General features: G+C 40.8%; 1 protein-coding gene across 3 annotated transcripts in view; it reads left to right on the top strand.

Moving 5' to 3' along the window:
• The window catches only part of LOC144501199 (clathrin heavy chain 1), a 65,260-nt gene that overhangs the window by 17,023 nt on the left and 20,735 nt on the right, over window positions 1-27,502 (top strand). For all 3 annotated transcript variants that reach the window (XM_078224637.1, XM_078224636.1, XM_078224635.1), the window contains exons 3-16: window positions 5,008-5,215; window positions 8,671-8,939; window positions 9,482-9,643; window positions 10,674-10,787; window positions 12,147-12,320; window positions 16,110-16,307; window positions 16,736-16,936; window positions 18,316-18,468; window positions 19,843-19,965; window positions 20,939-21,076; window positions 22,190-22,354; window positions 22,490-22,670; window positions 24,003-24,166; window positions 27,356-27,481. In XM_078224637.1, coding sequence (XP_078080763.1) covers window positions 5,008-5,215; window positions 8,671-8,939; window positions 9,482-9,643; window positions 10,674-10,787; window positions 12,147-12,320; window positions 16,110-16,307; window positions 16,736-16,936; window positions 18,316-18,468; window positions 19,843-19,965; window positions 20,939-21,076; window positions 22,190-22,354; window positions 22,490-22,670; window positions 24,003-24,166; window positions 27,356-27,481 — 2,376 coding nt within the window. The remainder of the gene's footprint in view (window positions 1-5,007; window positions 5,216-8,670; window positions 8,940-9,481; window positions 9,644-10,673; window positions 10,788-12,146; window positions 12,321-16,109; window positions 16,308-16,735; window positions 16,937-18,315; window positions 18,469-19,842; window positions 19,966-20,938; window positions 21,077-22,189; window positions 22,355-22,489; window positions 22,671-24,002; window positions 24,167-27,355; window positions 27,482-27,502) is intronic.

Raw genomic sequence — 27,502 nt, 5'->3', positions numbered from 1 at the left:
TGAGAATTGTGTAATTGTACAGTATTTGATTTATTGTCGTATTGAAAATTATTGTTTCTTGCACAGTGTACAATCAAAGCACACCGTCCATGGAGAAGGAGGGTGCAGAATATCATGTCACAGTTATAGCTAGGGTGTAGAGAAAGAGCAACTTGATGCGAGGTAGGTCCGTCCATTCAAAAGTCTGATGGTAGTGGGGAAGAAGCTGTTCTTGAGTCAGTTGGTACATGACCTCAGACTTTTGTATCTTTTCCTGACGGAAGGTGGAAGTGACTGGGCTGCGTGGGGTCCTTGATTATGCTGGCTGCTTTTCCAAAGCCGTGGGAAGAGTAGATGGAGTCAGTGGATGGGAGGCTGGCTTGAGTAGACTGGGCTTCATTCATGACCCTTAGTTTCTTGCAGTCTTTGACAGAGCAGGAGCCATACCAAGCTGTGACACAAGCAGAATTCTTTCTATGGTGCATCTGTAGAAGCTGGTGATAGTAGTAACAGACATGCCAAATTTCCAAACGGTACTTCAGGATCAAAATCTGGGCCACTTTTCTATAAAACGGTCCCTGTGCTGGATTTTTCTCCCCAGCCTTTCTGAAGATTGATTCTTGACTAATAAGATCAAGGATGTCAATTTGGTGGCTGGCTGGACTTGATTACTTTGGATTTTTAAAACCCACCAAATCTCTCATGGTGACAAATACAATCTTCAAGTCCAGCTCTTTCAGTTGGCAAGAAATAATGCCTGTTCCAACTTCTCTCTGCTGTCAATGTTTATTGAGATTTGGCAGCTGCTTGAACTTGAATGGAACAGTCTGCAGACTGCCTTATGGAAAGTGGTGTTAACAACTGCTCAAGTTTTAATTGTGTGGAAATTAGAAAGTACAACCATTGTTTCCTTAAACGTCATTTGATCTGAATGCAATGTGTAACAATGGGGTTCTAATGTACACATGACATTCTTCTGCCATGATCCTGGATTAATTGCCTTGAATGGAAAAGTGTTATCTTTAGTGCAGAATATCACCATATTGGGATGTAGATTCTCATTCTCAAGTTTCTGCCATGGATCAGTGATATTCCAAGTTTGTGCATTCAAGGCTGACTTCAGTGCAGTGTTATCAGATGTTGTTTTTTGCATAAGATGCCACAGCACTGTTCAAAAATAAATTCACTAGTGTCCTGGCCAACATTTATCCCTCCACCTGAAGCAGATGCTCTAGTCACTTGTTTTTGTTCTGTTTTTGTAGGAGCCTGCTGAGTGTAAATTGACTTGTGATATTAGTGACTACTTGACTGCAAAGTGCATCTTGTTCTTCAAGCATGAACTAATTTTGAAATGCAGGTGACTAAAGCAGACTATCACAAGGTTACTTGCCCCTATGAAAGGGCAGGAAATGCAAAAGATGGCTGCTGTAAGATTGGTGTAACTACAGTGTTTCATCAATGCCAGTCTTACCCAGATGGCCTGCTATTTCTTTAATGATGGATTAAGCAGACGCAGCATGGATTCATGAGGGGAAAGTCGTGCTTGACAAACTTGGTGGATTTTTATGAAGATGTGACTAGTGTGGTTGACGGAGGGGAACCGGTGGATGTGGTGTTTTTGGATTTCCAAAAGGTGTTTGATAAGGTGCCTCAAAAGGTTGCTGAAGATTGGGTCACATGGAGTTGGGGGTAGGGTGTTAGCATGAATTGGGGATTGGCTCTCTGACAGGAAGCAGAGTCGGAATAAATGGGTGCTTTTCTGTTTGGCAGATGGTAACTAGTGGCATGCCGCAGGGATTGGTACTGGGGCCTCCACTATTTACCATTTATATAGACTATCTGGAGGAGGGGACTGAGTGTAGGGTAACAAAGTTTGCAGACGACACAAAGATAAGTGGAAAAGTGAATCGTGTGGAGGGCGTAGAAGGTCTGCAGAGAGATTTGGACAGGCTGAGTGAGTGGGCGAGGATCTGGCAGATGGAGTATAATGTTGACAAATGTGAGGTTATTCACTTTGGAAGAAATAGCAAATTGGGTTATCTAAATGGAAAGAAATTATAACATGCTGCTGTGCAGAGGGACCTAGGGGTCCTTGTGCATGAGATGCAAAAACCCAGTCTGCAGGTGCAACAGGTGATTGGAAGGCAAATGGGATGTTGGCCTATATCACAAGGGGGATAGAATATAAAAGCGCAGATGTCTTGCTGCATCTGTACAGGGCATTGGTGAGGCCGCAGCTGGAATACTGTGTGCAGTATTGGTCCCCTTATTTGCGGAAGGATATATTGGCCTTGGAGGGAGTGCAGAGAAGGTTTACCAGGTTGATACCAGAGATGAGGGGTGTTGATTATGAGGAGGGACTAAGCAGATTGGGTTTGTACTCGTTGGAATTTAGAAGGCTGAGGGGGGGATCTTATAGAGACCTATAAGATAATGAAGGGGCTGGATAGGATAGAGATGGAGAGATTCTTTCCACTTGGAAAGGAAACTAGAACTAGAGGGCACAGCCTCAAAATAAAGGGGGGGTCCGTTTAGAACAGAGTTGAGGAGGAACTTCTCTGAGGGTGGTGAATCTCATTCTCTGCCCACTGAAGTGGTGGAGGCTACCTCGTTGAATATGTTTAAATCACGGATAGATGGATTCCTGATCGGTAAGGGAATTGGGGGTTATAGGGATCAGGTGGGTAAGTGGAACTGATCCACTTCAGATCAGCCATGATCTTGTTGAATGGCAGGGCAGGCTCAAGGGGCTGGGTGGCCTACTCCTGCTCCTATTATGTTCTTAGTCTTCCCTCAACTTAATCTTTCTCCCCATAAGTGCAATTGTCTGGTGGTTTGGTAGAGTTCCTGATTTTGTACAATCTGACTTTGAAATAGTTAGCTCAAACACTGCAATTGTTAACTGCATAAATATTTGAGGCAGTGGAGGAGTGTTTAAACCCACCCTCCCCCTGCATCTTCAGAATTGGCAAGTCGGTGCACGTAAGTGTAGCAAGCTCAAGAACCCCCGCAGTGCAGAAGGAGGCCATTCAACCCATTGAGCCTGCACTGACACAAACATCCCCTAACACCTAAGGGGCAATTTAGCATGGCCAATCATCTAACCCCCACCTTTGGATTGTGTGGGTTTCCTCTGACAATGTGTGAACTCCACACTGACCTGAGGTGGGAATTGAACCCAGGTCCCTGGTGTTGAGGCAACAGTGCTAGCCACTGTGCCAACCCACATAACATAATTCCCAACTGGTCTGAACAAGCTCCCAAAGAAAGTTTGATCTTGACATCTGCAATCTAATTGGAATAAATGTACAATGCATCAAAGCAGTCTGATTCTTTGAATAATGCAGACAGATGGCAAAAACAGCATGCTGTCTGTCCTGATACAGGATGTCTTTGCAAGAGGCATGTGACTGCATCAAAATTGGTAAAACAATTTGAATTTTCACAGCAATCACTCAAGGGATGTTTTTATCTTTTACCAGCTGACTAGAGCTATGACTAAGTGTCTGCCAGGATAACTTTTCAGTATTGTTAACCATGAATAATGTAGTACTCCAAATTGCTCTCTCTCCAAAGGGACCAAGGACAGCTTTCTCTATCTCAATGTGTACCACGGTTACAAAATTGCTTCAGCTTGCCTTGTCTAAATCCCACTTTTTGCAAGTTGAATTTATCTCAAATGCAAAACAGCCATGTTATGTTGAGTGAATCTTTGTATAAAGTACAACCAACTATCTCAATTGTTGTGACAGGCTTGTACAATAAGATGGGGGGGAAAATGTTCCTAATCTAACATAAAAAAATGTATTCTCTAATTTAACTTTCTCTACTCCATTTAAATTACATGTCTGATTGGATGCCATGTATGCATCAATTTGAATGAGATCTGGAAGAATGCCATATTCATGACTCATGTTGAGATTTAGTACTGTTGGCATTTGAACTCTAGTGCTGTGAATATGTTCATTCCAGCAGTGGTAACTTGCAACCCCTATCCACCTAAATTGGAGAGAAATCTCATCCAGCTCCAACCCCTTGAGTGTAAGTTGAGCACTTTTCCATAAATCAAAATGCTTTTCCTGTGGTGAAATAGACTTTTAGCATTTGGGTCAATGCTCTAAAATGGAGTGTTGATCATTCATGACTGGGGCATTTCAGTTAAATTGTCCAAGCACCTGGTTACTCCCAACTCTAATCTGATATCCTGCAGCTTCCTGTTGCAGTTTGGAACTTCTGCACAGTTTTAGATTATGAATGCAGTAGATTGCACCCATTTTATCTATGTCAGCAGGATGAGTTCTCTTGTTTGTTTGTTTTTTAAAGATTGGTAACTTCGAGATGTGAATTATTTTAAACCTTGAATGCTGGATATTCACTTCCGCTTAATAAATTTGCCTGGATTTTTAGATTCTGGTTTCCCTTAATTCATATCCTGTTTTTGAGTTCTGATCACAATTGCATAATTTAGACCTAGAACCAAATCTGTCTTGATCATTTAAATGATGTTTCCACTTGTATCCAGGCATCATGTCATTGCAGTATCAATGGAGAAAGAAGCTGCAAGTAGGAAACATTTTTTTGCTTGAGTGTTGTATTCTGGCTGTTTGTGCATGCCTTCAGTCATTTCTTCAAGCCTGCTCTGGCAGGTAATCTTAATGCAATAGCCCTGAAAGGCAAAACCAATTCCTGCCCATTGCATTTCCTTAAGAGCTGTGAAAGTGGAACTAATTATCAACATACTGGTTAACTGGTGCACAAGCGCAATGCTTTCCTAAGTAAAAGAACCAATCCTTCAATTCTTGCATACTTGGATGCCCTTTTATGAACTAGCTTCCCCCTTTCCTCCATTTTGTGGGACATCAGTAAAAAGTGAAGCTCGGTTGGAGGCATAGTTGAGTCACAATTAGGAAGAATAAGCAGTCATATGTAGAACTTGAGTCCGTTTCATTTTGTTTCCACACCTGTGTCCAGTAGCCTAGCTTTTTTTGACATTGATGCATTTCTGATTCATTGCAATTTTTGTTTCAGCTCCAAAACCTGGGCATTAATCCTGCAAATATTGGGTTCAGCACTCTGACAATGGAGTCTGACAAATTCATTTGTATTCGGGAGAAAGTTGGTGAGCAAGCCCAGGTGGTCATCATTGATATGAATGAACCCAACAATCCCATTCGCCGTCCAATCTCTGCTGATAGTGCTATTATGAACCCAGCCAGCAAGGTTATTGCATTAAAAGGTAAGAATGAGTTAACAATGTTTACAGTTTTTTTTAATGGGTGGGTATTGCATTTGGTTCAGATGGTTTTCTTTTGTTTTGGTCTTGAAATACAAATTTGTGTAGACTTAGCCTTGTCACTGCATTGCAATTCAACTGAAAGTTTTTCTTCACGAGCTTGTCCACTTTGACTAAAGCAGTGCATGCCTTTCAATGTGGTTAGTTGCTAGTGACTGGATGCACATGGAACTAAGCTGATTAAAGTAAAAATGAAGAGCAAGGTGTTTTTGGCTGGAAGCATCCAGGAACTAATCTTTTAACATTTGAAGTAAACTCCATCCCAGTCAAAGATTTTCTTAAATTTCATGTCTAAATGCACCCTCCCATCTCTGGTCAGACCTTTCCATCAACTCCTGTCTACCATTTTGGCCAGTGATCTGAGAATGTGTATTCAACTTCCAGTTTGCACTGGACTTAATTCAATTAATTTAGTGTGGGTTTATCTTTAACTTCAGATTTGGAAATTTCCATTACCTTGCCAAAAGGTTGCTGAAAACAAATTAGAATTTTGTCCCAGTGCATGCACTTAAGGACGTGAGCAATCTTGGCATGCATATGAAGCAGGATTAGGGTATTTGACCCCTCCAGCCTGCGCTCCCATTCAATAAGGTCATCACTGTTTGTGGCTTTAACCATTTTCCCCAGTAACCTTTGACCCCCTTAGTCAAGAATCTATCCACTTATGCCTTAAAAATATTCACCACTGCTCCCAGGGACACGACCCTTAATTTCTTCTAAAATGGGAGACTATTACCTTTTTAAACTGGTGACCCACACAGGAAGCTTTGGATCCTGTTTCATAACTTGAATCTTGGAAAAACCTTGCTGTTCTTTGCTGGTCTGGCTTGTGCATGACTAGTTTCACACCAATGTGGTTGGCACTTAAACTGCTGTTGGTTCTGTCTCACCCTTGAAGGGTGAGTACTGAATGTCAACCTTGCCAGGAACACATCCTGTGAATGAAAAAGCTCATCTCGGGCAAGCCACCTGTGCTCCCTAGTGAAGGAACACTTGTAGATGGTGTCATAGGATAATCCTGTTAGTCTGCCCCATCACTGAATGCAAATGTAAAAGGGAAAATGACAAATGATCTCTTTCCCTGTTCTTGGAGGTTCCTTTTTGCATACTGTGCAATGTAGTTAGCTCATTAAAAGTGGCTTTAGTGGATGCAGTGGTAGTACAACAACTTTTGGTGAGCTAATTGCATGTGAATGCAGTGATGTGTACAAAACAGTTTCTTCTAGTTGGAACCATCTTGCAAAATAAACTGGGGTGATGTGTGCCATGCCACTTCCAAACTGCAGAAATCCTAAGTACCTTTTTTAGCCTTGCAACCTATAGTGTTGTGTAACCTGGAAGTCCTAAAAATGTAAATAGGATTCTCCATATCCCACCTACATAGTCTTGCCATATATAATCAGAATAAAAGCTGCTCATCTTGGGCAGATTTTAATTTCTATCACTTGATAGCCTTGAGTGTAAAAAAAACTCCCAAGATAAAATTTCTGACAGCTGAATTATTTTAAATGCACAATTGAGCTGCAAAGCCCATGAACCCTACTTTGTGAAAAAATAACTTTTTTTTTCTTTATGCAGGAGTGCTGATTACATCAGGAGCTGATTTTTAGAGCTATTTTTAAAAAAAAACTTAATTTGCTTTAGCTAATTCATTAGCGTCCCCTAGCTATTCCCTGGATGTCTGTTTTGTCTAAATGCATAATTGCTCCAAACTTGGGTGCATATGTATTCAAGAATTTTTCACCTAAGTATGAAATTAAGTCTAGTGAAATGCAGTGACTGCTTTATCTTGCATCTGTTCACGAAGCAGTTGGAGATTTAAATCTCCAGACATAGCCTGCAAAAGGTTAACTTTATAGAAGCTTTTTTTGGTGACGCTTAATATCTGGAGTTTGTTTTACTGATTCAATTACTTTGCATTTCTTTACTGCTTTCTTTGTATAAGCAGATGGTGAGTTACTTTAAATCTAGACACATGATTCTGGTCCAGTTTATAAACTGTTGGGTTTCCAGCTGCTGTACTGGAAGACTAAACTGTTCCTTTATTAAAAAATTGAAGGGCCTATGTATTGAATTTTAAACTGACAAGCCTGAACATTTTGGTGTTCCCTTGTAAATGCCTTTTTGTCAATACTGATTTGACAATGTTAACGTACTCCTGTGGTTCAACCACTGACATGAAGGCTTGAGGCCTTTTTTATGAATAGCTGAGTATGAAGAGTTACCTGACTGAAATTGCAAACCTTTCTGGTTCCTAGCAGCTTGGGGGTAATTTAAAAAAAAATACAATTGAGTCCTGGTAATGTCAGGCAACTTAATTTGGCTTGTGCTGATATAACACTGGCTACATCCCCACAGCTTGCAATGCACAATTCTTTGTCTCTATGTCTGAATTCTGAAACTGGGTGAGGGAATGCAAGTTGCACATTATGAACTGGATCAGAACAACCATGAGCCTGAATTTTGCATTTTGAATTCTATGTAGTGTTGTGTACAACTGGATATTTGGGATGGGAACAAGCACTAAGCAGTTGGGTTTTTCCCCTGTACTTCATAGATCCAAGGGTTTAACAACTTCCGTCTGAATACAATTGAACAATGGGTTTTTTCTCAATCTTCACTTGTCAGGCTTGGTAGGAAAAGTTGGTTTGAGTCCACTAGTGTGCCCTTTTTGTTCTGGTCCCCGTTAAGTGTCTTTGAGGCGCTCAACACTATGACCCAACCTTGTAGTGAATTGTGGATGAGCTTTTGCACCAAGAACTTCAATGCAGTTCAGCAAGATGCTTGGCTTAGAGATTGTACTGTTTCCAAAAATTCTCATAGCCATGGTACACCAATTATTCGTTACAAGTGGGAAAACTTTAATCTCATTGAGTGCTAGTTGTAGATGTTCCCATCCTTTGAGTGCTGTGTTGTGCTCCAGAAACGCATACAAATGAATGCTGTTTGGTTCAGACCTGCTACCATTCACATGTAATGCAATCTTGTAAAAAGGTTATCTTTTTACAAAATATTAACAACTATAGACAGATACTGCATTGCTCTGGATGGCTTTATCATATATACCTAGTATCAACTGGACAAGTAGTTAGTCCTGTGATTAGTTCCTCGACATTGACCAAATTAACTTGATTTCTAACATTGCAACTTTTGCCAGATCAGTAAGAAATTACAAATGTTTGTTCAAGGTTATACAATCTATATTGGTTAAATTGTGGGGCATCAAATCTACTCTACTAATTTACACCTTTAGAAGGGAAACCTACAAGTGAGCTTTACTGGCCTGCTAACTAAAGGTCTAAGGGGAGGATTTTGAGCTAAATAAAGATTATAGAGCATTTTGGCAGTATCTGTTTAGTCTTAGTCTTTGGATTCACTATTTCTTCAAATTCCTACAGCTGGAAAAACACTGCAAATATTTAATATTGAAATGAAAAGTAAGATGAAGGCTCATACCATGGTGGATGATGTCACTTTCTGGAAGTGGATCTCGCTGAACACAATTGCCCTGGTAACGGACACTGCAGTCTATCACTGGAGCATGGAGGGAGAGTCTCAGCCAATGAAGGTCTTTGATAGACACTCCAGTCTAGCAGGCTGCCAGATCATCAATTACCGTACTGACGCCAAGCAGAAATGGTTACTGCTCATTGGTATCTCTGCCCAGGTATATACAGAATTCACTAGGTGCTACTTTTTTGGAATAAAGTTTTTCCTGTATTGCTTGCCATGTGGATGTTGGCTACAGATGCCAACTGTGTCCCATTGCTTATTTTGGGGTTATGTGATGGCATGGTGTCCCTCAATTACATCTCTGGCATTTATACCCCATTCAACAATTGATGGTTTCTCTGTACAGCATTAAGGCAATGCTTAAAGATACTGGTGGGGTTGAGGAAGGGCAGGGAGCACAGGTGTGGCTACTTCCTGCCAGAGGGCAAATGTACTACAGTTGGGAGCTGGTCTTGTGCTTGCTGTTCAACTGCAGAAGTAGCTGAACTACCCACAATTGCTTTTGGGGCTACAATGATTTTCTGAAGTAAAGTCACCATTAAAAGTACTTGTGATAGCTCAGGCATGTGCACTGACTGGGCTTAAAATGCATCTTTGGCATCCTTTTTCCCCAAACCAACTGGAGAAGAAAGCACATAGATATATATATAGGAGCTTTAGGTCCCTCTAACTTTGTAAATTTGAATCTTTGAACAGCAAAACCGTGTGGTGGGTGCAATGCAGCTATACTCCCTGGACAGGAAAGTATCTCAGCCAATTGAAGGACATGCAGCAGCCTTTGCACAGTTCAAGATGGAAGGCAATGCAGAGGAGTCCACTTTATTCTGCTTTGCTGTCAGAGGACAAGCTGGAGGAAAAGTGAGTCTGTCTTGGTATCATGTTCATGGGGCAATGGTCTTAACTAGTACTGGACAATTGTTGCCTTTGAATTTTGTTTCTGTGCTTTAACAGGCAGGGCTCTATTTTGGGTTGGTTCTAAACTGGAAAACTAAAGTCAATTTGGTTTTGTCAATGTGGTGAGCAAACAGTGGGGTGTGGGGACAGCATGAATGTCCATGCCTTTCACTTTCTGACCCTAGTGAAGTGCTGATTGTTCAGTTCTGTGGTGGTTTATAATCAAGGTGGAAGCCATCATGAATGAGGGCAGCACCATGGGCAGTGGTTAACACTGCCTCAGCACACAGGGACCTTAGTTTGATTCCTGCCTTGGGGACTGTCCATGTGGAGTTTGCACATTCTCCATGTCTGCCTGGGTTTCCTATTGGTGCTCTGGTTTTCCCTCTGCCCAAAGATATGCAGATTGGTAATGCTAAATTACCCCCAGTGGCCAAAGATGTGTTGGATTTGGGGGGTGGGGAGAGGAACGAGAGTCATGAAGTGTTCTTTGAGTTTGTGCAGACACTGGTCTTCTGCACAAAGGGTTCTGTGGACTTGTCCTTCAGCTCCAGTAACAGATCTGAGAAGTTTTTCTATTTCTAGCCCATTGATGCATAGTGCCTGCAGTAGCCACAGGAGGTTTGGAATGTTTCTAGTTTGTATTTTACCACTTAACAGCTGAGTGCATAAAACTGTGTCTAATATTTAAGACTTCAGGAAGAAGGTTGGACAGCCATAAATCTTCCAAGCCTGAAGTAACTTGTGCTGTGGCTACATTGTACTCGTGTAACTGGCTTTGTAGTTTAGACAGTTTTATTTCCAACTGAACCCAACCCAATGTGGAAAACATAACCAGTTTCTTTCAGTTAGTACTTGACTCTGCAGTAATGAATTAATCTCATACTGAGCCAACATGGTTTGAATTCTAGTATAATGCTAACTTCAGTATTTAATAGATTGATTATTGTGATTCCATTACCTGTATGTATACTCCTGTCTGGTTTTCTTCTAGCTTCATATTATCGAAGTGGGTACTCCTCCTACAGGGAACCAGCCTTTTGCCAAAAAGGCAGTGGATGTCTTCTTCCCACCAGAAGCACAAAATGACTTCCCTGTTGCAATGCAGGTAATTGAGTACCTTGCCACTTTATCTAGTTTCTTCAACTGTGTTCTGGAATGAAGTACAGAACAGGCCCTTCAGCCCTCCAAGCCTGTGCTGATCATGATGCCCTAACTAAAAAAACATCTGTCATTACTTGGTCTGCATCACACTCTCTATTCCCTCCCTATTCATGTATCCATCCAGATGTCTCAAATGTTGCTAATCTGCCTGCTTCCACTGCCATCTCTGGCAGTGCATTCCAGGCACCCATCACCCTGCAGTAAAACTCTTTCTTTCCCCCCCCCCCCCCCCCCAAACCACACCTCCCTTAAACTTTCCCCCTCTCACTTTGAACCTGTGCCCCTTGTAATTGGAACTTCCATCCTGGGGAAAAAGCTTCTGACTATCCACCCTGTCTATGCTGCTCATAATTTTGCAGACCTCTATCGGGCCCCGGCTTCGCCTTTCCAGTGAAAATCTGTTTATTTGGCCAATGCCCTCGACCAGGCAACATTCTGAATCTTTGCACACTCTCTCTCCAAACCTTCCACATCCTTCTGGTAGTGTGGTGACCAGAACTGGACACTATATGCCAAATGTGGCCTAACCAAAGTTTTTATACAGTTACAACATGATTTCCCAACTCTGCAGTCAATGCACTGGCCAATGAAGGCAAGCATGCTATATGCTTAATCACCTTGGCCACCTTTGTTGCCACTCTTGGGGAACTGTGGACCTTCACACCTCCGATCCCTATGTTAATGTAGAATAATATCCAAGCCATTGTGCAGGTTTGGGAAACTGAAGATACTTTTGCCACCTTTAATTAACATTTTCTATGCACAAAATAGATCATGAAGAATTAAAATGGCTGAGCCTTATCTGTTCCTTCAGCATTTGCTTGGTGTATGTTGGCTGCTTGTATGCCAAAATGGTATTTGACATTAGATTGGTTTATATTCATTCATGGAACATGGCATTGCTGGCTGTTGCTAAATAGCCTCAGTGCACTTTAATTCCAAACTAATGGCACCACAATAATTCTTGCTGTCAAACATGTACAGAATCTCCTTTTCCTTTAGCAAAATAAAGATTGCATTTACTGTTTTGTACCCCAACACCTGCATTCTTTTACCTTGCACAAAGATTTTGATACTGGCCTTCTGATCCTTTTCCACCAATGTATCCAACAGCACTATCAGTTGTAATTGGTTCTTGTGGGATGGGACAGTTCCTTCAGAGGTGCTGTATGCAGCAACCTGGGTGAAACAAACCATTGCACAATTTGAAGACTAGTCTAATTTTTTTCATAGTGTCTACAAAAATTAGTTTTGTCTGAGTGGTATGCACTAATTCAATGAACCTTTTTCTTCCCTGACAAAGATAAGTGCAAAGCATGATGTCGTCTTCCTAATCACTAAATATGGATACATCCATCTATATGATTTGGAGACTGGGACCTGTATTTACATGAACAGAATCAGTGGCGAGACCATCTTTGTTACAGCAGGACACGATGCCACATCTGGGATAATTGGAGTGAATAGAAAGGGTCAGGTAGGAAAATGTATTTGAGTTGGAATTATTTGGCTGCAAGTTTCTGGTTTTACACTTCTCATGCATGCAGTTTTATGAACCAATTCATGAAGGCCCTGTAATTTTGAAAGCAATGTGACAGCAATTTTCTTGCCCAAGAAACTTGTTTTACTAATTGTGATTCCCAAAAATCTAGAACAGTCCACACCAATCTTTGTCAGTACACTGGTTTTGAAGATTAGATTCCATTCCTACCCCCCCTCAAGTTACTTAGCCTGCTGTGGGTTTCTACTATATCTCCACTCCATCAGTATGCTGCCCCTTAGTGGAACCTCCAAAGAGACATGTCCACTCCCAGGTTGATGTGGCTCAGCTTTACCTGTTAGCAGTGTATCTAAGGTGAGCCTGATATTGGTGGCAATCCCTTGCCACCAACACCTGTATAATCCGTCCCTTCCCTGTCCACTAAGCTGAAACCTGATTCCACAGATCTTCTTAAAAAAACCATCTTCAACTGAATTTTAGCAACCCCCAAACACATTTTGGCACAGCATGTTTCCTTGCATCACTAAAGTGCCTTAATGCCTTTTCTTTAAAGTTGCACTGTATATCTTCTAACAAAACTACATTGGTGTAATTTACATAGAGGCTTAACTAAAGTGCTCTGCTCAGTTAGCCAGCCTATTGCTTCATAAATTATAAAATGTGCTTCTGGGTTTCATTTTAAATTTGAGCAGGTAGTGAACTGTTTGGCTGATTTGTGCTATTTTCTAGGGCATGTGGTGAGTCAGTGACCTTTCATGGTTTGTAATGCACAGAACTAATGTGCAGGGCAGTTTTAGAGTATAGTTAGATTCAGGTGGTGGCAGCAGCATGCTTGTGAAGAGGAAGTGTTAATACAAGAGTCAGTCAATTGATCCATCACTTGCCAGTTATAGCAACATTAATTTTTAATGTGGAAATGTGATCTGTTGGCAGCCATTGTATTTAACCAAAGGTCATTGTTCAGAGTCTCCCTTTTGGCAGACAGTGGGGGAAAGATTCTAGATCTTTTTGTTTAGGGTTTGAATATTAGTGCATTATTCAATATGAAATGCAACATTTTTCTGTCCCAAGGCACTTTTCAAAAATTCTTTGCCTGTAGTGTGGTGCAGGAAACAGGGACCCAATTTTCACAAAACAATGCAATATTGGGCTGGATCTTTTACACCAACCTGAAAGTAAATAGACCTGGTATAATGTCTCATCTGAGACTCAGCCTAGATTTTTGTGCTGAAGAGGAACTGGGAATCCGCAACTTTATATCTAGTTGAAATGAAGAGATTGCAGTAGAGGGATTTGAATGTTCCACTAAGGGGAAAATCCTGTTTTTAGTATGCAGAAGGTGAATGGAATGTTTATTGCAAGGGGAATAAAGTATTAAAATGGTGAGGTGACTGTGTACAGTTTGATCTTTCTACTTGGGATATAATTGCATTAGATAGCAGTTCAGAAGGTTCACTTGAAGGACAGGCCTGTATCCATTGCAATAGGGGCTGGGCAGGGTAGATGCTTTGAGGTTGTCTTGCCCATGGGGAATTGGGACCAGGGGACAGTTTTTAAAATAAGGGCTCATTTAAGATGGAGAAATTTTAAAAATTTGGTCTTTAGGCAGAGTTAGTTTGACTGCCTCCATTAGTTAAGAATGTCAGTCACAAGGTTAAGGGGGGAGACAGCAAAGTGGAGGCCACAATAGCATTAGCCGTGATCCTACCAAATGATAACAGGTTGGAGAGGCTGAATGGTCTACTGTTGCTCCTAATTTGGTAAATAACTTTCTCTGGTTTTAGGTAAATATTAATTTTGACCTTGCTTCCAGGTTGAGTTGCCTTGCATCAATCTCTGCTGAATGCGAGCAGCCTGGAATTTCTTGTACATGCAAATGGCTGTGCATGACTGCACTGCCATGGTGCCTGTAACATTTGATCTTGCTATTTAATTTCATTGCATGTGTTGATTGGTAATGTAACTCCTTCCCTTTGCATGTCTAACTGTAAAAGGCCACCATGTTTTTTGGTTGAGCATATTTAGATTTGAAATCAACATTTTTGTCATGCAGCTAATTGTGCATTCCACAAAAGTTAGATCTATTTGTGCAAGAGAAAAGGTATTGACATTATTTGCTTACAAGCCATTTTCCACCAGTATAACCCTACCATGTATGCTGCTAATTGCAAATTTTGGTGTTGTCTGAGCTAATTGCCACTTATCTCCTGTGTCGGGAGCACCAGAAATGGGCTAGGATCAAGGCTGAAGTTTGTCTATGTTGATAGATTAGATTAGTATTTGCCTTGCTGCTGTGACCTTGAACTTCCTTCATGATTGAATTTTATATCCTGTCCTTGTTCTCATCATAAAACAAAATGCAAGTGATATCCTGCTAACCATATAGTAACTTTTCAAACTATTTAAATCTCTGCTAATATAATCCTGAATCCTACAATCTCCTTTCAAAGTAAATTCATGTTGTAGCTATGGATGACGCTACATCTGTAATGGCTGTCCTTGGGACCCTTGTCTGTAAATGACGACCCAATCAACAATATGAATCAGCCAGTGCACACTAGTAGACCTAGCCTGGGCCCATTTAGCATAAAAATAAACTTGTTAACTCATTCTTCCCATTCTCGTTGCTAGGTTGGTGCCCTAATGAGTAGGCTGATTCATTGCAGGATCTGAGTTGGCTTACATCAATGGTTTCCTAATGTACTGCTGTGCTGTAAATGACATAAACCCATCAAGTCAGTCCCAGTCCCATATCCCTACAAGCTTATTTTGAAGTGCCCAACCTATTTTGTTTTTTCAAATCATTGTCCTGTTTCCACCACCCTTGTGGGCAGTGAGCTCCAGGCAATTACACTTCAATTTATTTTCCTACAATTCTGCCTCTTAGCTCAAGCCCTTCAGCTAAGAATTTATTTGTTTGCTTATTCAAATCTGGTATCGAATCTCCTTTGCTCCAAGGAAGACAACCGTGGCCTTTTTGACCTATGCTCGTAGCTCAAATGCCTGATCACAGAACCATCCTGGTGAATCCCCTCTGCACCCTTTCAAGGACCTTTTGTATTGTGACCTGAACTGGGCACACTATTCACATTTGAGGAACTATCTCATTCCTATATTGAATACTGGGTTTCCTTTGAGTTGAGCACTGATGCAGGCAATCTAATTTCTGACATTTTCTGGGATTTGGTTACATCCATGCACTTGTGTGATGGATTAACCAAATCAATATTTGTCATCCAGTTGGCCTTGCTTTTAAAAACCACATTCAATCACTTATTCACATTAAATTTGAATATTGAATAACTTGGCTTTGTAGGGTGATGTTTGAACAGGTAAAATTATTTGAAATGGGATGGAATAGTAAGTGATCTGAGGAAACACCAAGCTGGTGAACAAGGTTTTTAAAGTTTAATCCCAAGGGCTCGGGCACATGAACAAGTCAAACATCCAAACTTCATTTGCTGCAAGTATCAACCTTGCTTGTACCAGTATGATGCTGCTGTGAAAAGACACTGGTGCCGAAGCTCTCCAGAATGATTTGGCATTTTGCCATTAAAGATATTTGTAGAACTCTGCCAAAGGAAAGCAATTTATTGAAATGCAATGTTAAAATATAGCCGACTGGTAGTTTCCCCATAAAGCTCAAGTTTTGTATCCGTTTTCTATATTGAATTGAAGTTTTTACTAAACCGAATGCTTTGCAGCCATCTACATTAAAAAATAGTTTCCCAAATGGTGGTAGCTAACAGCTGTTTACTTTTGCAGGTGTTGTCTGTCTGTGTTGAGGAAGAGAACATCATTCCCTATATCACCAACGTTTTGCAGAACCCAGACCTTGCTCTGCGCATGGCTGTGCGCAATAACCTGGCTGGGGCAGAGGAACTTTTTGCTCGCAAGTTCAACACACTCTTTGCTCAGGGAAACTATTCCGAGGCAGCAAAAATAGCTGCAAATGCACCAAAGGTAATGCACTATACAGTGTAGTAAAAATTAAGTTGATATGAAATGGCTTGCTTTTGCCAAGAAGTGGATCCCAGGTTTGTTAGATGCAACAGGTGCATTGGCAGGAAATTGAAGCATTTTAAGCTTTGTGCACATTTTTCTCTTAGTGATGTGAAAATTGCAGATATTTCCAGTTTAATTTAATGGATAAATGGTGTTTGGAGCCACTTTAGTGGCAGCCTTAATCATTGTGATACTGATATTGACTCCTTTGTCTGGAGAATCTGCTTCAATCTCACGTGTAAGAACTAAATCTGTTTAATGGCAGATGTAATGAAGTTTAGACATTTTTTTGACCATTGTCTTGTTCAATAGTTTTCCATAATTTCAATATGTGGACTTGATTCAGTTTACTTTGTTCATTTGACTTCATGTGCTTTTTAAATCAGGGTATCTTGCGCACTCCAGACACAATCCGCCGTTTTCAGAGTGTACCTGCCCAGCCAGGACAGACCTCTCCTTTGCTACAGTACTTTGGAATCCTGCTTGATCAAGGGCAGCTCAACAAATTTGAGTCTTTGGAACTATGTAGGCCAGTGCTACAACAGGGCCGCAAGCAATTGCTTGAGAAGTGGCTAAAAGAGGATAAGGTAATGATTTTGACAAATGACATTATCAATTGGATTCATCCCTAGATGCCTTTTTGCACACTCGTTCAAATTTAATGCAACTTACTTGTGCTTGCTACACTTTCCAAGATCAGCATAGAATAATTGTCCTACTGGCTTTGCTATTTAATGCATTCAATTTGGGCACTGTTGGCTGGGCCTGCATTTATTGTCTACCCATAACTACCCTTGTACTGAGCAGCCTGCTGGTCATTTCAGAGGGCAATTTGGGAGTCACATGTAGGCCAGACCAGGTAAGGATGGCAGATTTCCTATCTTACAGGATGTTGGTGAACTAGATGGATTTTAATGTCTATCAACAATCATTGGGCTTTTAATTCACCATTTACTGTGGTAGAGTTTGAGCCAGTGACAGTGCCACCCTCTCCCTGCAGCATGTTAGCATGAATCCCAGGTATCTAATTCTTTCAAGTTGAATTTTGTTATGTTTAGAGTAAAGTTGGAAGGCTGCCCAGATATCTTCAATAGAGGTTTCTGTTGGTTAGTGATATTGTTAAATAGTTGATGTGATGTGGTGTTGCTCTGAAAGCTACTACCTTGAACTATGTAGTTAACTTGGCACTTGGAGCCTCCATCTACAAGGCTGGAATGTTGTGCTTCTGAATGGTGGAGTTCTAATGCAAGCTAACCCAGGACCAAATGGGCTACTTGATTAACTGAACTAGCCACCCCCTCCAGCACCAACAGATGGATGCAGTATGCACAATTGATGCATGGCAACTCCATGCCAAGCTTGCTTTATCTGCCATGTAGCCTCCATGAACAGTGTAGGACCACCATAATCTCGAATTCCTCTTCCCAAGTGGCATGATCCTGATTTGACCTTGTTTGAAGTTGAGTAGCTTTTTCCAAATATGGGTGGAGATCTTAATCCACTGTTCCTGAAATGATTGCCATTTTCTATTATCCCAGCCTTTGTTCATCAAACTTGATGTCTTGCCTCAAGTGTGAACTGATTTCCTACTCTGTCCTGGTATTAGTCGAGCATATTTGCCATGATCTTGAATCCAATGCCAAGTCTAAATTGAATGTAGGCCATAATTTTTGTAGCTAGCACATTGTGTCAGACCTAATAGCACGCAACTTTTTTGACTACAATGATGGGGGAAAAAATTGTGGATCAGAGGCTTTAGCAGAATTAAATTTGCCAAGAATTAGTACTCGATTTAAATTGTAGCTGGTTTGTAAACCAACTCCAGAGCTGTGGCACCATGTAACAATTCCCCTCATCCCCACATGCCTGTGTCACAGCTGGGTGAGAATGATCTCCTGATTGTCTTGCACTAGTAAGCTGAACTTTTGGTGGTTTGTGATCTAATGGGTCTGTTTTGTTCCTGTAGCTGGAATGCTCAGAGGAGCTTGGCGATATTGTGAAGTCTGTCGATCCTACACTGGCACTGAGTGTCTACTTGAGAGCAAATGTCCCCAACAAGGTGATCCAGTGCTTTGCTGAAACTGGCCAGTTCCAGAAGATTGTGCTGTATGCTAAGAAAGTAAGTCTTAATGTGATTAACTATTTGTTCAGCTTGGACTTGAGACAATTTTAAACCTTGTTAAATCTGCTTTTCCTTCTAAGGATTTGACCAATCTCCTTATTCAGTTCTATACTCTTTGGGAGTACTGTAGAACTGGTTGGAAGATCCTTCAACTCCCAGCCCTAACTGGTGCCTCCAACCTAACACTAATTTTCAGAGCTGTGCATAATCCTTCACTGCTCCTGGGACACGGGCAGGAATGGGCCATAAAGCCCTACCAGTCAGCTTCATTTAAAGAATGGCTGGCTCATCTACCTCTTTCCCATCCTATCCCAAAGCCCTTGATGGTAAATCTACTTAGTCTTGAGGGTTGATGACTTGAGCATCTACATCCCTCCTGGAGTAGAAAATTTCACAACCCTTAAATTTCAGCTCGGTCTCCAATGAATCTCTTGTCTTGAGACTGTTAGTGTTTTGGTCAGTGCAAACTGCTTCAGCACCTACCCTTAAAACTACAGATGTTTCCCATGATGTCCCTCTTGTTTGTACAGTAAGGCAGTCATCTCAATTTGGGGATTTATCTGGTGAATCTGTGCTCATCCTTAATTACTTGGAGCTAAACTACATGGTATTTCAGGTGTGGGGTCACCTGTAACTCGAGCAAAACTTCCTTGTGCTTTGTACTCGGCCCCTGACAATGCCCTAAACAACAATTAGTCTTTGTCTTATTGCATGTTCATATTAACTTTGATTTCATGTGCAAGGGCCCTCCCATCCCTCTGCCTGGATGCATTTACGATGCACATTTTTAAAAAACAGGTTTTTCTATTGGAAAGTGGATAATTTCAGTTTCAGAATTCTATACCATCTGCCATGTTCATGCTCAAAGCATTACAACTTCTGACTCATGTCCTCCTTGCTGCTTTCCCACTCTGTTGTCCGCAAACTAAACTTGGATGAGGGAACGGTGTGATGTATCCAAGTCATTAATTATAGATTGTATTGCAATTGGCTGATGCCCAGGCACTGATTCTTGCAATGCCTTGATTGCAATCTGAAAATGTCATTATTGCTATACATGTCTGTTGTCCTTTAATCTAAAGCTTTAATCCCCTTTAGTGAGTCCTAATCTCAGCAACCTTTATCAGAATGATGTAGTGAGTGCCTGGCAGAATTTGTTTAGATTGTATTGGGGTCAGCTGCAAAAAGTGGCTCTTATCAAAGTTAAAACATTTTAAAATGAGAAATGTGGCTTTAGATTGTGATTTGGAAATTCTGCCTTCTCTCAAGAATCCATTTTAAAGCTGTAGGCTTGGAACTAATGTAGCTAGATAGTTGACTGCTGTAGGTGTGTATTTATTTATTGCTCAACTGTGGCCCATCCTTGTTCAGGTTGGTTACTCACCAGACTGGATCTTTCTGCTGAGGAACGTAATGCGAGTTGGTCCTGATCAAGGACTTCAGTTTGCTCAGATGTTGGTTCAGGATGAAGAACCTCTTGCAGATATCACCCAGGTAAGGGAATTCTCTCTTTGAAAGTGAGTGAATGCAGAAAAGAATCTTTGTACTTCAGTTGCCCTTGTTATATTGCAAGAATGTCCTTCCATGTATGTTCTCCTAGACATCTAAAATTGCTTGCATGTTTGGCATTGTGTATCATGTATTTTAATGTTTCCCTGAATTAATGGACAGTGAGAACTTTAGTGAGCACTGCAGAATGATCATTGTTGATTTCAAGAATAGAATGTGACTTTTGTTCACAAGGGGACCTTGAATTATTTTAATACACTAAGGAAACTTGAAGTACCAAATTTCCATTAACATAAGGGGACCATCATGCCATAAATTAATCCAATGGAAGTGGATTCCCTGGGCCTGGAAGTTCCTCCTATTCTGAGTTGGATGGCAAGTATTGGGAGCAAAGGGGAGTGGGGGGGCATAGTTGGTGCCCATACTGAGAAGTGGAACTAGCTCCAGATTGTTTGAACCCTTACAGAATGTACATTTGCCCTTTTTAAGGTACTATTGTAGTATTTAATGCAATGATTTATAATCTGAAATGTCCTGCTTCAAAAGGTGTTGGAGGCCAATTAATTGGTAATGTTCAAAAGGGAAATTTGGTACATGCCAAAAGGAAAAAAATACAGCTTTTGGGTTGAGGAAAGGGCAGAATGGGGATGAGGGATGGGCCTGCCTGTTTCATGAATTGTCCTTTGTTACAAAAGGTTTTTTCAGCACATCAGTCTCAAACCTTGGAAGTTGAGTCTCTGACATTATCAGGTATCATTTGTGTTGGCTTGGTCAAACAAGGTAAAAACACTGGCCCACAAAGTGCATCCCTTTGATAGATTAGTTTGTAGTGGAGAAATTATTACAAGCATTGTTTTGCAGCCACTTTGTGAAAATTCTCTGAAAAATATTCATTATTTTGGAGCACCCTTTGTATTTCAAATCACTGAATTTCTCTTGATTTACAATCTTGTTGCAGATTGTTGATGTGTTCATGGAGTACAACTTGATCCAGCAGTGCACTTCTTTCTTGCTGGATGCCCTCAAAAATAACCGTCCATCTGAAGGCCCCCTGCAGACTCGCCTCCTGGAAATGAACCTCATGCATGCCCCTCAGGTACAAGTCATTTCAGTATGTGAAGCGAAGCTGTGACCTTGTAGGTTGTGGAGAACTGTTTTAACCCTCTGGGTGGGAGTAGTATAATTGAAAGTTGCACTCACCCTGTTGGCAATATCCTTGTCCTTCATCTCGTGATCCAGCTGAATGGATTTATTTGTTTCTATGGTATCTGATCTGAAGGGCTGTGTAACTTTGGAATGAGCCTGAGCCAGTCAAACCTCTTGCCACAATGTGGTACTTCATAGAATCCCTACAGTGCAGAAGGAGGCCATTTAGCCCATCAAGTCTGCACTGACCACAATCCCACCCAGGCCCTATTCCCATAAGATATTTTGCCCTGACACTAAAGGTCTATTTAGCATGGCCAATCAACCTAACCCCATATCTTTGGACTGGGAGAAAACTGGAGCACCTGGAAGAAACCCATGCAGACACCAGAAGGTGCAAACTCCACACTGACCCATGGCCAGAATTGAACCCAGGTGAGGCAGCAGTGCTAACCACTGTGCCAATGGAAGTTATGTAAAATGTGACATGCTGTTGGGGTTAACTGAAGGGGAGCTCAAAGCATAACACCAATACTGGCCATTTAAGCTAAATAGATACAGCACACAGGCCATTTAAGCTAAAAGGCCTGTGTTTTTCATCAGTACAAATTTCCCTCTAATGCTATCACTATTGGATCACCTTCAACTGGAGGGAATTTGCTCAGTATTGCCCTTTGAATTTGTATAGAATTTTAAGGTGCTTTATTTTCAAATTTGTTCTTGACTCAAATCAGCTACTTGTTTCTGCAGCTGGTACCACTACACAAATGCAGTTTGTGGTTGTCATTTCAAGCCCTCTAGTGGTTGCATGAATGATGTACACCAGCCATTTGTATTATACAACATCCTTGTTAGACACGCTGATAATTGGCAAGATCATTTGCATTCAATATGCTCATTGAATTTCCCTGGCTACTTCTCTGCTGATATTTACTGTTTTTTTAACTGTAGAAATGCTTATTTTCACATGAAGTAAACATTTATGCTGATACTATTTCTTGTGCCAATATAGCTTTCATTTCTCTTGAGCCAGTACCTTTAATGTAAATCGATTGTTTTTCAGGTTGCAGATGCTATTCTTGGTAACCAGATGTTCACTCACTATGACCGTGCACACATTGCTCAGCTTTGTGAGAAAGCTGGACTGCTGCAAAGAGCCCTGGAACATTACACAGACCTGTACGATATCAAGCGTGCTGTTGTGCACACACACCTCCTCAATCCTGAGGTCAGTAAATAGAATCTATTTGGTAATTTAATGTAACTCATTTGTCATTAAGAATATTTAGCATTTGAATTGCAAAGCTAATGGTTTAAAATCATAAATAACTTTGACATTGTAAATCTTATCTCTTTCCCACAGTGGCTTGTCAATTACTTTGGCTCCTTGTCGGTTGAGGATTCTGTTGAATGTCTGCGTGCCATGCTGTCTGCTAACATCCGTCAGAATCTGCAGATCTGTGTGCAAGTTGCCTCCAAATACCATGAACAGCTTGGGACACAGCAGCTGATCGAATTGTTTGAGTCTTTCAAGAGTTTTGAAGGTAGGTCCTAAGAGGTTTGACTCCACTTCCTGGAAATTCGACTAGAAGGGTTTTTGTTATGGATAATCCATAACCAGTTAACGCAGTGGCAGAATGGGTGATACCACATCCTTATCTCCAATATTTGTGCAGGAGATTGCATGCAGTTTAGTTTTTTGTGCATGTTGAAGCAGCATAAAAAGTGTACTCATTATCTATTTGATTTGTTATCAATTCTTTGAAGTAATTGGACAAGAGACTCTTCCAAGTTTGCAAATGTTGCCATGGCAACAAACTAACCTGGTCCACAGGCTCACTATCTTCAGTGATGTATAAAGCACCCTGCTTGTTTTCCAAGTTCATAATGGTGTACTGCAGACAGTTCAAAGGTTCTTTCTGTCCTATGTCCCAGTATTAAATTTCCGCAGCCCATCATTCTCTCACTGACCGAGGTGGTTTAAATTCTAAATCCTTCCCCTTTATGAGCTGCTGCACTTTGGTTGCCTTTGCTATTTGAAATCTCCTCCAAGCTCTAATACTGCCTTCCTGATCTACCCCTTTATCCTCCCCTACCTCTTCTCTCCAATGCTTTCTTCTCTTGCAAGCAGCTCAAATCTACCAGTTCCCCTCATTTGAATTGTCTTTTGTCTGTTTAGAGTAAGTTTAAGCTAGTAGTTGGCTTGATTGAATAGCTGTCACACTATGAAACAATCCCTAGTTATAAAATAGATGATGGTTAAGTCATGCAAGATTCAATGTACAGATGCATGTCGTTCTGGGGGAAACTGCCCATAGCAATTTTTCATTGGGAGCTGGAAGTGTATGGACTGCATTAAATGGTGGAGCAGGTCCTAGTTGTCCCAAGGGCCATGACTTGTTCCTTGTCACCATCTTTGATTTTGGAAGCCTGACTAAATGGATGGAGATTGGCATGATGTTTAAAATTAGTCTGGCTGTTTCAATAGCATAATTCATGAGCTAGGGCTATGAAATAATTGGAATGAATCCTGGAACAGAATTGGGGCATTGGTTTTTCATGATTTGACCCAGGAATGTTGCTGGCTATCTTCACCTCAGTAAGAGTTTTAACAACACCAAGTTAAAGTCCAACAGGTTTATTTGGTAGCAAATACCATTGGCTTTCGGCGTGCTGCTCCTTCCACTCCATCTGATGAAGGAGCAGCGCTCTGAAAGCTAATGGTATTTGCTACCAAATAAACCTGTTGGACTTTAACCTGGAGTTAAAGCTCTTACTGTGTTCACCCCAGTCCAACGCTGGCATCTCCATCATATCTTCACCTCAAAACAGGATTCCCATTTAGCCCCATGTAACAACTTTGCTTTATTTGTAAGGTCTGTTCTACTTTTTGGGCTCAATTGTAAACTTCAGTCAAGATCCAGAAGTCCACTTCAAGTACATTCAGGCTGCCTGCAAAACTGGGCAGATCAAAGAAGTGGAACGAATCTGTCGTGAGAGCAACTGCTATGACCCAGAACGTGTGAAGAACTTTCTTAAGGTAGTAATTCAACTTCATGGCTTTGTTTCTTGGTTCTCCTGCATATACTATGTACATGCCAGTGTCTTAATTTATAAAATATTTAATGCAGAGTTTTATAAGTTGGCTGTTTGGGTAGAAACACAAAACCTAACGAGTAGCTGATGCAATCAGTTTTCCTGTAGCCTTTAAAGAAGCTGTTGTCTTGTGTTCTTCATGCCATAAACTGATGCATTTTTACTATCTATTAGCCATGTGTAATTACTGCTTTCTGATTATTCCTGGTAGTTGGGTAAGACGGTAAGAGTTTTAACAACACCAGGTTAAAGTAAATGGACTTTAACCTGGTGTTAAAACTCTTACCATGTTTACCCCAGTCCAATGCCAGCATCTCCACAGTTGGGCAATACACAGTATCAATACTGTAATTGGACATGGCAGTATCTTGGTTGTTCCAAACTCAATCAGATATTCTGTGCCCAAGTGAGCACCCAAGTGGTGCCTGTGCAAATCTTGAGCATTCTCTGGAATTTGTGCAGACAGTAACTAAGCTGGATATCTACTTCTAAACCTGTTAATCCACACAATTCACAGTCTTGTAATTGCAATTTGTCACGTGAAAAACAGGCTTGACTGCAAGCAGCTTTTTAACTGGGATGTGATAAATTGAAAAGCAAAGCTGGTCTCAATTAGCTGCTCTAAACTGGAAGTATAATGTTAGGAATATAACTGGGTCTAATGTCAGTTATTAGACTCTTTCAGAAGGCAATTGCAGGGTGCTAAGTAACAGCAAATAGGCTTTAAACAAATAGAACATATCCTAGCTGCTTTCTCAACTGAAGATCCATAAAGCTTGTACAAAAATATAGAACAGGTTAAATCTGTTTTGCCGAATTGATCTGTCGGCTGTGCATTAAATGACCATGTTAAACTTATTCAACTGCTTATCGGTTTGTATAATGTTGAACTGAGTGACCAGCTCCTGATGGAAGCTATTATTTTTTGTGCTGGTCCTTATCTGGAATGGGCAGGACATGTACCAGGTAAATGTTTGCAGCGCAGGCCTTTCCTTCCCTCCCCTTATTTCCAGCAGACTATATCCTATCCTGTTTTTGTGCAGGACAGTGCTCTTGGATGTGGCAAGACATTGGCAGAATATCATTTGTAAAGCATCTTGCAGTTTGATTTGTGTAGTCTTAACTTCTCAGAATATAATCTAAAACTTGTGGACATCTGGCTGGTATCAGCCCAACTTCAAGGAAAGCCACCAGTTACTATTGTAAAGTGCATTCTGAAATCATTATTTGGTCTGCTTTTAAGAAGGCCAAAATGGAAATGTAACTGTTTGCTAGGGCCAGCTGAAGAGTATTTTCACCTTGCTTTAAACTTGTGAACTCCCATACTAATGAATGGATGGTGGCTTGGTTCACATTGGGGAAATTCTGGCTCTATTTGATGCAAATTAGTCAGTGTCATTGCATATCAAGGTGGAGAGATGTGGTTAGTTGCTTTTACCTTGCTCCTAGCCGAGAGTGCAAGTACAATGATTTTAGAACTGATCTGGCTTACTGCCAAGTCATGTACCAAGATTTTGCAGTTTTCTTGGTGCCAAAAGGCTAAGACGAGACAACTTGTGGCAGATGTAGCTATATGATTGCATAGCTTTCAATTATAAGTGGAAGTAAGTGGGGACTTGGCCACTTAATTGGCTCAAGTCTTGAATTAACATGGATATCTCATTTGGTGTTTGTTAGCAAAAGCTAAACTGAATTTGGAAGGTAGTCTGCAGCTCATTAGTTGTGGGCAATGCAGACAGCTGTTTTCTCTTCAGTAGTTCCTGTGGGTGGTGGTAGGCCTCTTGAACCACTGCAGACTGCAGCTCATTGGGTACCAGTGCACACATCCTTATGACCTGGTTGGGCCATTGTGTGGTGTTAGTACTACGGGAGTAAAGTTACCTGTTCACTTTTGCCTAAAGCAGGATATGGTGCAGTGGAATTTGAACACTGCTGTGTTGCTTTCAATATGGGAGTGGGGAAAAACTGAATAGACCAAAGCTCACTTTGGTCTATTCTGACCCAGCATTATTCCACTGTTGCAGGTGTTGCTCGGCTTTGAAAAAATAACTGGATTTTATTTGGAGTCAAACTGTTCAGGAGAGCAAATTTACTTAATGAGCTGAAACTGTGGATTAAAGCTGATATAAATCAGAGCAATGTCTGCTTCCCAATCCCAGAGTGCTATTCCTGTAGTAACTGCTAGCTTCAAAATCAGCACTACTGTAGTAGATGTAGGGTTTTTAATCTTAAATATTGTGTTCAACCAATAATTGTTTGGGATGAAGTTTTCACTAGATCTCATCAATGACGGAGAACATCTTGGATGAAGATTATTTCAGTTCAACATTCAGGGGTAGTTAATCCCTCCCAAGTTTCAAATAGAATCCAATTTGTGTTAAGATGGCCCTTACTCAACCAAAGCAATACATATGCCATGTTGCATTGATATGCAAGATTTAAGCATTTAGTTTGATATTCAACCTATTTTGGCAGCTGAGTAGACTAGAAATATTTGTAGTTCTTGCTCCCAAGCATCTAGCTTGTTTTCCCCATTTCCTGTTTGCTCAAACTGTGTGCTCATGCTCAAAAGGAATGCAAATTAAAATTCAACCCAGTTTTTGGTGTATAAACTAAAGCTCAATCCATTTGGTTTGAGAGCCTTGGTGCACCCCAAAGTGTTTGCACTTGGCAATTTGAGTCATTTTCTGTACGTGCACACAGCAAGAGATTAGTGACTAGTTCTTTTTGGATCTTTCAAACATCTGAACTAACATTGCAGTCATGAAATGTAGATTTAAAGGCTGGTAGGTTGTGAAAGATCAAGTACTGATCTACAGTATAAATCAGTATCTTTTCCAGATTCCATAACTGAATAAACCATTTGTGGATGCATCTAAAGACATGGCTACTTTTGCTGTAGTTTTGACTTAATTGGCAAGTCAGATCAAAATATTTAAAATCCAATCAAGGCTATGCATTTGACCAAATACTCGAGTGGTAGCATTTGTCATTATGAAAATGTATATTGCACTTGGTTCTGTCAAAAGGAGGTTCAGAGCAGTTGTAGGAAGTCTGTTTATGCATCTGTTCAAATACATTTCATGCACAAGACTCTGACGCTGTCAAATCTTTTTAACTGTTGTTTTCATAGGAGGCCAAACTGACTGACCAGCTGCCTCTGATTATTGTTTGTGATCGCTTTGACTTTGTGCATGACCTGGTGTTGTATCTGTACCGCAACAACCTGCAGAAATACATTGAGATCTACGTTCAGAAGGTGAGTGAATGGTGTAGGTTA

Source organism: Mustelus asterias, chromosome 12 (assembly GCF_964213995.1).
Source record: "Mustelus asterias chromosome 12, sMusAst1.hap1.1, whole genome shotgun sequence".
NCBI lineage: Eukaryota > Metazoa > Chordata > Chondrichthyes > Carcharhiniformes > Triakidae > Mustelus > Mustelus asterias.
This window is presented reverse-complemented; position numbering and strand designations above follow the sequence as displayed.